The sequence below is a fragment of the Phocoena sinus genome, chromosome 1, assembly GCF_008692025.1.
Source record: "Phocoena sinus isolate mPhoSin1 chromosome 1, mPhoSin1.pri, whole genome shotgun sequence".
Lineage (NCBI taxonomy): Eukaryota > Metazoa > Chordata > Mammalia > Artiodactyla > Phocoenidae > Phocoena > Phocoena sinus.
The window spans coordinates 40,298,151-40,312,832 of record NC_045763.1 but is presented as its reverse complement, the minus strand read 5'-3'; the positions used below and the strand labels follow the sequence as shown (position 1 = coordinate 40,312,832).

Here is a 14,682-nt window from a genome sequence, read left to right as displayed (position 1 = left end):
AAAGAATGAAATTAGAACGCTCCCTAACACCATACACAAAAGTAAACTCAAAATGGATTAAAGACCTAAATGTAAGGCCAGACACTATAAAACTCTTAGAGGAAAACGTAAGAAGAACATTCTTTGACATAAATCACAGCAAGATCTTTTTTGACCCACCTCCTAGAGTAATCAAAATAAAACCAAAAATAAACAAATGGGACCTAATGAAACTTAAAAGCTTTTGCACAGCAAAGGAAACTATAAACAAGACGAAAAGACAACCCTCAGAATGGGAGAAAATATTTGCAAACAAATCAATGGACAAATCTCCAAAATATATAAACAGCTCATGCAACTTAATATCAAGAAAACAAATGACCCAATCAAAAAAGTGGCAGAAGACCTAAATAGACATTTCTCCAAAGAAGACATACAGCTGGCCAAAAGGCACATTAGAAACTGCTCAACATTACTAATTATTAGAGAAATGCAAATCAAAACTACAATGAGGTATCATCTTACACCGGTTAGAATGGGCATCATCAGAAAATCTACAAATAATAAATGCTGGAGAGGGTGCGTAGAAAAATGGAACCCTCTTGCACTGTTGGTGGGAATGTAAATTGATACAGCCACTATGGAGAACAGTATGGAGGTTCCTTAAAAAAGTAGAAATAGAATTACCATATGACCCAGCAATCCCACTACTGGGCATATACCCAGAGAAAACCAAAATTCAATAAGTCACATGCACCCCAATGTTCATTGCAGCACTCTTTACAAGAGCCAGGTTATGGAAGCAACCTTAATGTTCATTGACTGAAGAATGGATAAACAAGATGTGTTATGTGTATACAGTGGAATATTACTCAACCATAAAAAGAAAAGAAATTGGGTCATTTATAGAAGAGACGTGGATGGACCTAGAGACTGTCATACTGAGTGAAATAAGTCAGAAAGAGAAAAACAAACATCGTATATAACACATATATGTGGAATCTAGAAGAATGGTACAGATGAACCAGTTTGCAAGGCAGAAATAGAGACACAGATGTAGAGAACAAGTGTATGGACACCAATAGCAGAAAGTGGGGGAGGGGGACATTAGGTTGGATTGGGACTGACATATATACGCTAATAGGTATAAAATAGATAACTAATAAGATCCTGCTGTATAGCACAGGGAACTCCACTTCACTGTACAGTAGAAACTAACACAATATTGTAAAACAACTATACCCCAATAAAAAAATTTTTTTAATAAAAATATTTATTTGGCTGCGCCGGGTCTTTGTTGTGGCACACGGGGTCTTTGTTGCAGTGTACAGGATATTTAGCTGTGACATGCAGGATCTTTTAGTTGTAGTGTGTGGGACCTTTAGCTGCGACATGCAGGCTCTTAGTTGCAGTATGTGGGCTCTAGTTCCCTGCCCACGTATCAAACCTGGGCCCCCTGCATTGGGAGCATGGAGCCTTAACTGCTGGACCACCAGGGAAGTCCCTTGTTTGCATTTTAAAAGGTCGCGTTGAAGCAGCAAAAAAAACCAGGTCAGAAGCTATTGTAGTAGACTAAGAAAGACATGGAACTCAAATCAGACATGATCCCTCTCCTCAAAGAGCTCATAGGCAGACAGACATACTTTTCACAGATTACAGTAACAAGTATACAAGTATATCTATACAGTATTCAAGTATACTTATACAGTAACAAGTACTGACATCAAGGCCCAAGCAAGAAGCTGTCTGGAGAAGGAGGGATTTATTTTAACTGAGCATGAGAAGAAATCATAAAAAGTTTAAGAAAGCCATATCTCCTCTCTCATCCAGCAGCCACTTTTAAAGATGGGGAAATTGAGGCACAGTGAAGAGCTGCTACTTATTCATGGTCACAGATTATGTTTACATTAGAACCAGAGGTAGGAACTCTGCTCTGCCTTCCCTGCTCCATTCTAATGAACCAACATAAGTCCATAAAGCCAGTATAGGCACAAAGCATCATCAGGATGGTGAGGAAATTAGTATTTGTGGTCTTTGGCATTGCAAGCATACTGCTGAATATGTGTAATGAAGAGGAAAAAGAACTAAGACTTCAAACTCAGACGCTATGCAGGCAAATTCCCTAGATCTTTTTCTACTCCAGGTAGAATTTAGACTCTCAGAGTGGGAGGGGATCTTAGAAACTAAATAGTCCTTTAACATTGTTTTGAAGATACTAGCCAATGCAGTTAGATACAAAAAAGAAATTAGAAGCATAAAAACTGGAAAAGAGGAGATAAAATTGCTAAGTGTATGTGATACGATTGCAAACCTGGAAAATACTGCCCCCTTTATTCACCTCAGTCATCCTCACCTCCTGGCTGTTCCTTGAACATGCCAAGTACATTTACTTCTCCTTCTACCTGATATCCTCAAGACTAACTCTCCTACTCCATTCAAGTCTCTGTTTTTCCAGAACCTCTATTACTTTCTATTCTCTTACTATGCTTTATTTGGTTCCATGGCATTTATACCTCCTGACATCTAGTATTTTTATTAATTGGTTTATTTTCTTTCTCTCCCGTAGAATGTAAACTCTTTGAGATCAGGTGCTTTCTGTTGTGTTCATTGCTATATCCTAGTGCCCAGAACACTCCCTGGTGCATATTCCCAGTGCCTAGAACACTATATGACACGTCATAGGTACTCAGTGGTTATTTGTTGAATAAGTAAGCAAATGAAAACTCAAAAAAAATAAAATGAGAAATTATTATAAGAACTAATAGAATTAGTGAGGTGTCTGGGTACATATTTAAACCATTGAAAATCAGAGCCTTTATATGTATAAAGAACTACCAGTTAGAAGATTTAATGGAAGATATCATGTTTACAACAACAATTAAAAATATAAACTGCCTTGGCATCAAAAAGAATGTTCAGGGTCTATATGAAGAAAAAAAAAAAACTTTTAAAACTTTCTGCTGTACCCAAAAGAAAATGGAATAAATGGAAAGTCAAAGCATATTCTTGGATTGGAAGCCTCAAAGTGATAAGAGTCTTGACAGGATTGGGGGAGCAAGGAAAATTAAAGAAGCTAATTACAAAGATTGTATAGAAAAATATGCAAGAAAATACAGGAAAATATGGGGAAAGAAGCATAATGAGGTGCTACTAGCCCTCCAAATATTAACATACATTATAAACTTAACAGAATTAAAATTGTGTAGTACTGACACATGAATAGACAAATGATTAGAAGAGAATAGAAAGTCCAACGATCAACCCAAATACATACAAGAAAGTTATATGGTAAAGATGGCTTTTCAAGTCAGTGGGGGAAAGATGCACAGTTTGATAAATGGTATGGGACAATAAAGTTTAACCCTTACCTCACACCCTACATCCATGTAAGTTAAAATTGAAATGAAATTTTTAAATATAAGAAGTGAAACAATAGAAATAATAGAAGAACCAATGAAAGAATTCAACCCAGAAACCACAAAAGACTGATAAATCTGTCTAAAATGTTAGCATTAAAAGTTTCCACGTGGAAAAAAAGTACTAGCAGATGTAAGGTCAAAAGACAAATGGCAAACAGCAAAAATATTTTTATACTACACACAAAGGCTAATTTCTCTAGTATATAGTTTCTATAAATCAATAAGGAATAAAGCCCTGAAACCCAGTCTTTAAAATGGACAATGGAAATCAACAGACAATTCATAGAAAAGAAAATGCTAATAGTTCCTAAATATGTGAAAAATAATAACCATATAATAAAAGATAATTATACTGAAAGAAATTCAGATTAAAACTAATCTTAGATATCAGTTTCACCACCAAATTGGAAAGTATCAAAGAGTTTGATCACATCCATGTTTGCAAGGTAATCATGAAACTGATGCTGTTATACATTGCTAGGATTGTAAACTGGTCCTTCTAAGGAGGTCAGTTCATCAATGTTGATCAGAATCACAAATGCACATAGGACCCAGAAATTCTACTTCTAGGAATTTATCCTACGTATAATTGTATATGTGTGAAATGGTGTTTATAACAGAGTCAATCACTAAGACTTTGTAACAGAAGGTTGGAAGCAAATGTCTGTCAGTGGGGAACTGCCTAGTTTATATACGACTGTTTAAAAAAATGAGGTAACCATGTACTGAGAAAGAATTATCTCTAAGATATGTCGGGAGGAAAAAAAGTTGATCCAGAAATTGTGTTTTTATTTTTTATTGTGTTTTTATCCCATGCGGCTTGCAGAATCTTAGTTCCCCAAGCAGGGACTGAACCCAGGCCCTCAGCAGTGAAAAGCGCAGAGTCCTAACCACTGGCCCGCCAGGGAATTCCCCAAATGATGTGTTTTTAGTGTGCTACCTTTTGTGTGCGTTGGGGCAAAGGGGGTAGGGGGAGGAATATTTACTTGTTGGTGTGTAAATGATCTCTGGAAGTTTGTATGAGAAACTGGTAATGTGAGATGCCTCTGGGGAGTGTGCCTGGGTGCCTGGAGGACAAGGGTAGAAGGGAGATTGTTCACTGTAAATTCTTTCATACCTCGTTGACTTTTGAACCAGGCAAATCAATCAATATAATTCACTTTACGGTCATTTAAAGTAAAATCACATTAGGTGCCAGGTGTCAGGATGGGGCAGTGGAAGCCACTCCAGACTGGTTTTCGGAGGAGCCAGGTTCTAATTCTTATTCCTTCACTAACTTGCTGGCTGACCTTAAGCAGGAAACCTCCCCACTCCGAGCTGATCTGGGAAATGTCAGAGAAACTGGTTTCTAATAGTTCCCACATCCAGAGATATAAACGGCAGTTTTTCCTTACCCATTTCTTAAGTCATCTCTCTACCACCTCCTTTCCTCTGCAGCTCATCAAAAGCTCAGAGGAAAAGACAGACAGTTGAAGAAAATAAAATTGCAAAGATGACTTTTATAGGGCTCCTGTTGATTCACTGCATATTCCACCTCCAACGCTGAAAATGATGAGTTTAATATCACCCAGCGCTCTGCATCTTGTATCTCTCAGAAGGCAGCTTACGCCACCCAGAGAACTGGGAGCTCAGCAAGACGTGATCTTTCACTCCAAGTCGGAGGCAAATGAAATGACAGTCACGAGGCCCACATTCTAGAAGCAACATGGTTTTCATTTGGTCTTAACTTCGTTTGAAAGTGTCCCAAGGAGGGAGAATTCTTCCAAGCCTGGATTTTTCTTCTTTCCCAGGACTACGTGCTAGAAAGCAGATGGAAAGGTGGCCAGGTCTTGCCATGGCTGTTTCTAGTCTTACCCATTAATGGTGATACGTTCACTGTGTCAAGGGTCAGGAGACCTGGGTTTCAGTCCCAGTTATTCCCATGTTACTCTCAGAAAGGACGGATATATAGGAAGAGAAAGTCAGATTTGAGGGACATTGACGTTCTAAGGGCCTGAAAATTCCCCCGTTCCTGGCATTCTATTGCAGTGTCTGGAATGATCCCTCTGGGTGGTTATTCATTCACTCTGCATCCGGCTACTGAGCATCCTTCATGGACAGGCACTGGGTGCTTTCCAGGCAATCCCCCTACCTTCGGGGAGCTCATAAATGAGAAGGTTAACAAATAACATTGCATCGAGCTAGGGAGTGCCTTAAATACATGTGAGCAGAGAGCAGAGAGAGACTAGTCACAATTACCTTTATAGACAACAAGGTTATTTTTTCCCATACACTATGTATTATTGGGGGGTAGGTGTGGCATCGTGAAGTGAGGTTAAATAAAAGAATTAACTAAGATGTCCTATGTAAAGCTCCCAGAATGGTGTCTGGCATGCATTAACTATGCAGTAAATGATAGTAATGATTATCGCTGAGTTGGATTCCCACTCTAACTCTCTGAGGTTGGAATTAAAATACCCGTTTTTCAAATAAAAGTTTCGAAGCGGGTACATGATTTACCCCAGAATCCCTCAGCTAGAAATGGCCCACTTGGGGCAAAACCATTAGCACGCTCAATTTAAATACAATTATGTCACCTGAAGGTGTTTCTCATTAATCAGAGAAACAAATTCTGCTAATGCCTTTAGTCATGAATGTATTAACTGTTCTGGGTAGGTAGCATCACTTCAGAAGACCTCTAAAGAGGGCTGCTAATGGTAGCGCTCTGAGACCCTGAAGGCGGATGGTGTTAAAAGTAAGGAGAGGGATTTGCCTGGTGGCGCAGTGGTTAAGAATCCGCCTGCCAGGGCAAGGGACACAGGTTCGAGCCCTGGTCCGGGAAGATCCCACATGCTGCAGAACAACTAGGCCTGTGCTCCACAAATACTGAGCCTGCACTCTAGAGCCGCGAGCCACAACTACGGAGCCCGCGTGCCACAACTATTGAAGCCCTCACGCCTAGAGCCCGTGCTCCGCAACAAGAGAAGCCACGGCAATGAGAAGTCCACGCACCGCAACGAAGAGTAGCCCCCGCTCACCGCAACTAGAGAAAGCCCGCACGCAGAAACAAAGACCCAACACAGCCAAAAATTTAAAAATAAATAAATATATTAAAAAAATAAAAGTAAGGAGAACTTGATCCTTGCTACTCTCAACCCCTCCAATCACATTGCAGGTAGTTGCTACATCTGAAGAGACATAGGGCTAGCTCACAAGGAAATGTGTGTGTGTGTGTGTGTGTGTGTGTGTGTGTGTGTGTGTGTGTGTGTTTAAGGCATACTCTGTGGCCCTGATGTCTCATTTGTCATCCTTTCTCTCAACAGAAAACAAGCCTGGAGTTTTATATTGACATCCATGCCCACTCCACCATGATGAATGGCTTCATGTATGGCAACATCTTTGAAGATGAGGTGCGGTTCCAGAAGCAGGCCGTCTTCCCCAAGCTCCTCTGTCAGAATGCCGAGGACTTCTCCTACGTGAGTGAAGAGTTCTCAGTCAGGCAGCCCCAGCTTCCCTCCCCAAACTGCTCCCTCCCTCCCATCACCACCCTGTCTTTCCCCTCATTCAATTCAGTTTGATTTAACATTTCACAGAACACCTACTCTGCTCTGGGTCTTGCGTGGGTGATAAAGATGGAGGTAAACAAGCTCTGTCTGTACCTGCAAGCAGCTCATCACCCATCAGGGAGGGAGACTCTCTGAAAAGAGCACTTGGTTTGTCCGAGGAGCTGACATTGGTTTCGTTGATCTGATTCCAGTGCTAACAAGAGAACAAACTCACTGAGCATCTCCCAGTGCCAGACCCTGGCCCAGGGTCTGCTTTCACAGAGCTTTGGCCTTCATTCTGTTAGAAGGAGCCTAACATGTCTGCTGACGGGGGTCATATGTCCACCATCCTCTTCCTCCATAGCCCTTTCTGGGCCCCAATTTCTTTGTCAGTAATTTGTGGGTGATAATTTTTTGCCTTGCCTGCCTCGTAAATTCCTGGGAGGACAAACGCAATAATAGATATGAAAGTACTTTGCAGGCAGTAAAGATCTCAACAGACTCCAGAGACTGTTGTTACTACCCCCTTACATGCCAGGAAGGACTGGAGAGGCTGTGGACTGGCAGTTAGAATAATTTGCAGCAGAAAGGAATATTGAGAAATGGCAGGGCAGATAAGGAGGGGAATCACCCTGTGGTGGAAGCAAACTTGGGAAAGAGTTTTTGCACATTTTTCTTTGTTTTGATACGAAATCTCTGAGGCCTGTTATTTCCGTGTGGCCAGAGCGGGAGAGGCCCACGAAGGGCACAGCAATTTTTGAAGTTGATGAGCTGAAAACATGCCTGCTCGTTGCTTCAGGCCTAGACTTTAGTGGAGGGAGGATGAATTTCTCCATGAGGTGAGATGCACTTTGAATCCCAGAATCCTGGAATGCCCCACCAGGAAAGGAACTGGGAGATTATTTAGCCCAATCCAACACTTTATACCCAAGAGACACTTAAAGCCCAGAGAAGTTGGGTATTTAGGGCAAGGTCCCTCAGCATTTGAAACAGGTAGAATGAGAGGACTGCTCATTCGTAGCTTGGGGATAAAAACAGCCGTGCTCATTTCTGTGGCAATCTCTGGAGGATGACCAACCCTTGTCTTTTTGAAACCACTCCAGTTTCAGAGCAGAGTGTGGTCTTCTGGAGGAGACCCCGGGAGACTGTGATTCTCCAGGAGGCTGGGCCACAGACTTCAGAGACCCTCACAGGGGTGAGGTTTCCAGGGTCTACAAAAAGGGTGTAGTCTAGGAGCTTTATTTCTGGCCTTGCCTGATGGAGTTCCTGCATTGCAGCCTCCTTAAGAGCTTAGGGCTTGGGTCAAGGTCATCTATCCTAGTCCAGCCTCTGTCTCCCCTCTTCTCTGATTCTCAGTACCCAACTCTAGAATGAGAGAGCTGGATTTCACTACATGAGCTTCAACTTCAACAGTCCTTTCTGATCTGAGACTCTAACTTTCTGATCCTTTCCTTTACGTCAAAAGGCACACACACATACATACACACAGCTCTCCTTCTTTCAGTGTCTCTATATCTGTCTTGTTTTGCTGTTTTCTTTCTCCCTCTTCCTCCCCACCCCCTTTTCCTTCTTCTCTTATATTCTGCTGAACAGGACATGCCTTCTCTTATTAAAACCAGCTTCTTCATTTACTGCGATTTCCATGGGTTAGCATAGAAAGCCCTTCTAACCACAAGTGAACTGACCCTCACAGCTCCGTAAAAGAGATGTTATATTTACCACCGCTTTACAGGTGAGGAAACTGAGGCTCAGACCAATAAGGCTACTTGCCTAACATCTCACACGCTTTTGGAGAGAGGACTTGAAATGCGGACCCGCTGGTTCTTTCCTCTCTATCCACTGTGCTGGGGGTAGTAGACACCCAAGGAAAGAAGAGCCGTGACCCCTGTGCTCTGGTAATGCTGAGCACGAGTTCAGCTGTCCCTAACGGAGGGGGAGCTTTGTGAAGGAGGGTTGGGGTGTCTGGAGTCACTTAGTCCTGGTCCAGGCCTGTGTCACTTACTATGAACTTCCATTACCTCACCATAGAGGGGAAACATTATGACACCTCTGTCGAGGGGGTGAAGCCTAAATGAGATACTATATGGGAAACAATATCATAAAGTTGAAAGCAATGCCCAAATTTCAGTCTTGATTATCGTAATATCATTTTTACGCTCTGTCTACTTTTCCTTGCTCCATCTGTCCCCATTCAAATTTCCACAAATCTTTGTTAAATGGCAGTTACTATGCCTTAGGAACCGCGCTAGGTGCTTTCATTTAATTGTTTGTCTATTTGATCCATCCTTACAATAATCTTGCAAAGTGGGAGTCACATCCCACTTTTCAGATGAGGAAGCTGAGATTCAGAGGTGCTCGCTCAATGTCCCATAGCCAGCAGGTGTCCAGCCCTGATTCTCTCCTCCCTTCTTTGTCTCTCACAGTCCAGCACGTCCTTTAACCGAGATGCCGTGAAAGCAGGAACTGGCCGTCGCTTCCTCGGTGGGCTGCTGGACCACACTTCGTATTGCTACACCCTCGAGGTTTCCTTCTACAGCTACATCATCGGTGGCACCACGGCCGCTGTGCCCTACACGGAGGAAGCCTGTATCCTTCGCAGGTCCCCCCCACCCCCCAGCCCTGGGCCAGCTCGCATCCAGCTGAAAGTACCCAAGTCCACCAGGATTTACCAAGCAGGTCAGGAATTTGGTCTCTAACTCAGGTGAGGGCTGAGGCTCTGGGGTGAGGATGGAAATGACTGGTTCTGCTGGTGTCATCTCTGGATTGTCCTGTTTGCTCTCTGCCCTCCTAATGGACACCCCCCTCCATCTGCCTGTGCTATGCCTCAAGTCTTCCTCGGGCGCTTGGACCCATGGCCTTCCCATACCTGTGTTGCTCCCCTCTCTCTCTCCCCTCTGTCCCCTCACAAAGGAGTGAGTCTTCCATCATCTAAAGTATGTAAGTACACAGGCCAGATCTCATCCCGGGGCTGCTAAGGAAGACTGACAGTCTTGGCCCCTCGTTCTCACCCTGAACATGTCTCTGTCTCTCTCTTTCTCTTTTTTTTTTTAAATTTTTTATTGGAGTAGAGTTGATTTACATTAGTGTGCCAATCTCTGCTGTACAGCAAAGTGACTCAGTTATACACATACACACATTCTATTTTTAATATTCCTTTTCATTATGGTTTATCCCAGGAGATTGGATAGAGTTCCCCATGCTCTACAGTAGGACCTTGTTGTTTATCCATTCAAAATGTAATAGTTCACGTCTATTAACCCCAAGCTCCCAGTCCATCCCTCTCCTTCCCCCGCTCCCTTATCAACTATACATCTGGTCTATAGACCAGACGTCCATCTCTCTGTGCTTATGCCCCTGCCCTTTGTCTTCCCTCTGTGCACTACTTTCCCTTTCGCTTGTCTGTACCCGCCTTGTCCCCTCTACTTTTATTTATTTATTTATTTGTTTGTTTGTTTGTTTGTTTATTTATTTATTTTTGGCTGCGTTAGCTCTTCGTTGCTGTGAGCGGGCTTTCTCTAGTTGCGGTGAGCGGGGACTACTCTTCGCAGCGGTGAGCAGGCTTCTCATTGCGGTGGCTTTTCTTTGTTGCGGAGCATGGGCTCTAGGTGCGTGGGTTTCCATAGTTGTGGCACGCAGGCTCAGTAGTTGTGGCTCACGGGGCTCTAGAGCACAGGTTCAGTAGTTGCGGCACACGGGCTTAGTTGCTCTGCAGCATGTGGGATCTTCCCGGACCAGGGCTCGAACCCGTGTGTCCTGCATTGGCAGGCGGATTCTTAACCACTGTGCCACCAGGGAAGTCCCCATCCCCCTCTCCTTCTGTCTGTCCCCCCAACTCTCGCCTTGTGTTTTTCTCTCCTTACTTCATGTGATGTGTTGCTCCCTCTCCTCCTCCATCTTCTCTCCTTTCTCCACCATCCTTTCCTCTCTGTCTCCCCTTAGCCTCCCTCCATCTTCCCTGCCTTCCTGCTCATCCTTTGTGCATCTTTCTCTCTGCCTTTGCATTTCCTTTGCCAACTCGCTTTTCCTCTTGGCTTCCTCATAAAATGTCCCTGAAAACCCCCAAGCCTGTCATGATGAAATTAGAGGTCGCTTTCTAGCTTGCTTGATTTTTTTAGGGATTATTTACTAATTCTAGTTTCCTGAGTATTGATTTTCATTTCAAGGTCAGTACATAAAGGTTGTGACAGATTGTGACAGTTTCTGCTTTTCTTTACTTTTTGTTTTTAGACTGACCCATTTCTCCTTTCTGAACACTTAGTTTTCTCAGAGAAAGAATTATAGTTGATGGAAAAGAAAGGGAAAGGATAATATTAACTCTCTATATACAAACTCTCTCTCCCCAGAAGTGGAAGTGCTCCTTTCAGCCTTGACTGAACCCTTGGGGAGTGTTTGTGGAGTTCTTACCACACTCTCTGCAGGAAAACTTCCTTTCTGGTCGAGACATGACTTAGCACTAGTCCACACAGTTGGTTGCACCCTCGTGGCTCTGGGGGGTCCAGTAACCTAGCTGGGGACATGGGGGCAGGGTGATGGCCTCAGAGGGAGGGGCGAGCAGTAGGCAGACGAGGTGTTAGATCAGTGTTCCAGATCCAGTACCTCACTGGAGAGACTGTGGTAAGAACTGAGGGAGAGTCCCCCCGCCGCCCAGTCACCAAGACCGGGACAGTCACCTTGAAGTCTGCTTTAATAACTACCTGGCTCACCGGTCAATGGAGTAGGCTCTGCTCTGCAGCAGAGGACGTTGGTTTCCAAAGTCCTGGCCATCTCTACGTGCCACACTGCCCCCGTACACACACACACACACACACACACACGATGGTGTGCGGCCCATTGCTTCCCCAGGATCCGCTAACTCCAGTGCTGCACTCATACGCACAGTCCATGCTGCCCCTGCCTAGCTCGCCCCTGGTGTGGTGGCAAAGGAGACAGGGAGCTGTCTGAAAGAAGGGTTTGAGCATGCACACCAAAGGTATCCCACATGTGAGCCTTATCTCAATGAGATAAGGGTCCCGCCAGGTGTGGCCTGCACTTAGTTTGTGGCTGATTTCTGATGTCCAGTTTGATGGATTCTCCTACCCTATCTCAGCACCTCCAACATGCTTTTGTGTTAGAGGCAAATGTTTCTCTCAGTGGAAGGCCCCTCCCTTGACCCAGGCCCAGGCTTTCCTCTCCTCAACACCCAATCCTCATTCATCAAAAGTAAGTACACCATTAGCACATGCCAGGAGTCCTACTAGGCACTGGGGTAAAATATTGCCCGAGAAGGCATGGTCCCTGACTCACAGAGCTTTTGGTCCACCTGGGGAGCCGGAAAAGGAAAGAGACAGTTATGATCTGTGGGGTAAGTTCTGTGGTGGAGGAATTCCAGAGAGCCATGGGAAATGTTCATTTAAATATATATATTGAGTGTCTGCCATAAGCCAGGTGAAGCTGTAGGCACAGGGGATGTGTAGCAGGGAACATACTGAAGACAGAAATGTCTGCATATGGGGGTAGGAGGAGACTCAAACACAGTTTCGGGAAGTCAGGGAAGGCTTCCCGGCGGAAGAGACATCTAAGCTGAGTCTTTAAGACTGAGTAGAAATTAGGCGGATTGCTTGGGGTGGGTCGTTGTAGGGAGGGCATTGCAGACAGAAAGGGGAGGAAGGAAGGTGGACTGTTGGAGCTGTAAGGGGTCAGGTATGGCTGAAGGACGTCAGATGCAGGAGATGGGACCAAAATGGCAGCCCGTTAGGAATTTAAACGGTAAGGACTGTGAAGAGCAGTAGTTTAAAGAGCAGTGGGAAGCCCCTCTGGCTGCAGTGGGAAGGTTAGATTGGAGGGGCCGAGGCTGTAGACAGAGACACACTAGGAGGCCGTTATGACAATCCAGGTGGGAAATGACTCAAGCCTAGACTTGGGTGGTGCTGTGGAATATTCAGAATGTGGCACTGAGAAGACTTGGGAAGTGTTTGGATGGGGATGTCGGTGCGGACCAGAAGCCAGCGTTTGGGAGGGGTTAAGGGTGATGGGTAGCAAGGCTGTGCAGGAGCTGAACAGGCCGCGGTGCTGTTGGGTCACCGCATCTTATCTGTCATCTAGGGGACAAGAAGAGGAATCTGGAGTTTCTCCAGAGAAGTGCAGGCCAGTTCAACACACATGAGTGTGATTTAACCTGGTTCTTGTTTGAAATGCATTTAAAAAAAAACAAAACAAAACAAAACAGAGGGAGACTTCAGGCAGACAGATTGTGATCTTTGTTGGCTGCTGGCTCTGTGTCCCAATCAGAAAAAGAAATTACATGGTCTGATAGGAATGGCAATATGGTCTGGGAGGAAGTGTCCTCTAGACTGGGAGTCAGGAGACCTGGATCTGATGACAGCACCAACATCATCCCACCCTTCGGCAATCCTCCAGCCTCCCTGAGGTAAGCGTCATCACCCTCACAAAGGCACCGAGAACCTTCCTGCTTTCTTAACCCCTGCTGTGGGAATAATATTCATGAAAAGAGAGCAGACTTTCAATTGAGACAGATCTGGATTTGAATCCGGGCTCAGCCATTTACAGGATGTGTCACCACGGGCAAGTTACATAGCCTCACTGTGTCTCAGTGTCCTTGTCTGTAAGAGGAGGACCTAGTAACACTCAACCTCACTGAGTTGCAAGGAGGTTAAATGAAATAATATATATGAGCGTGCACCGTTAGCTTTAAATATTAAGCGACTATTGGTTAAAACATCGAAAAGGTTTACGTGACTATGAGTGAGGACCCGCATTTATGTTAAAGAAGGTAGTCAGGGCTGTGAGAGCAAAAGACCAGGGGCTGTGTTGGTAGGGTCCACGGGGCAAAAGGCCTTGGTGGGATCACCATAACGGAGGACCTGGACCTCAGAACGCCTAGTGGTTCACACAGCGAGTGGGTATGTGCAGTTCCCGTGATGAGGGGTTTTAAGTCTGTTATCCAGAGTATGCCCTTCCCAGCATCAGGGTCCATGAAGGCCAAATTAGCTATCCAGAGGATGCTGGGTGAGAGGAAGACCAGAGAAGAACTAGGTGAGGTGGAGAATCCTGAGGGATATTTCACCAAGGCCCACAGTAGTGTCCACCTCCTTACCTTCCAGAACATATGTATCTGTCGGTTTAATTTTTCTCCCTGGAAAAGCAGCAGCTAAACATTACCAGGGTCTTGCTCTCTGGCTCTCCACCCCACTACATCAGGGTAATATAGCCATAGACACTGATGCTTCCCTAGCTGTGTGACCTTGGGCTGGTTATCTCACCACTCTGAGCCTGTTCCCCCATTTGTAAAATAAAAATAATAATACTCACTTTGGGTGAGGCTTATCGGGGTAGCGAAAAGATGCAATATATCTCCAATCCCCTTGCACTGCCTGGCACCTGATAGGAACTCAACAAATGTTCCTCTGTCATCACTTTTCTCATCCCCATGCAGACTGCATGACTTTCCTTCCAATGGTTGAATCTTCAACCCGATGATCTGTCTTTGAATCCAGCAACCGGGGGTTTGAATCCAGCAACTAGGGGTTTGAATCCTGATTCCATCACCATTACTGGGTAGCCTCAAGCAGGCCCTGTCCCTTCTCTTAGTCTCAGTGTCTGATACTTCCTACCTGTCAGAGCTGCACAATGAAACTATGTGTGGACTTGTCTGTATTCTGGTTCCTTCCAGCTCTGATATTCTAAGATTTTTCTGATTCTAAAATTTTACAATTCCCTGTTTAGATGAATTTATGGATATCAAGAATCCACAGTTGTGTTAT

At 44.4% G+C, this 14,682-nt stretch overlaps 1 protein-coding gene across 1 annotated transcript in view; it reads left to right on the top strand.

The window, feature by feature from the left end:
- The window catches only part of AGBL4 (ATP/GTP binding protein like 4), a 1,318,619-nt gene that overhangs the window by 1,242,681 nt on the left and 61,256 nt on the right, over nucleotides 1–14,682 (top strand). Inside the window, exons 10-11 of the mRNA XM_032637699.1 lie at nucleotides 6,701–6,853; nucleotides 9,346–9,508. Of these exons, the coding sequence (XP_032493590.1) occupies nucleotides 6,701–6,853; nucleotides 9,346–9,508 (316 nt within the window). The remainder of the gene's footprint in view (nucleotides 1–6,700; nucleotides 6,854–9,345; nucleotides 9,509–14,682) is intronic.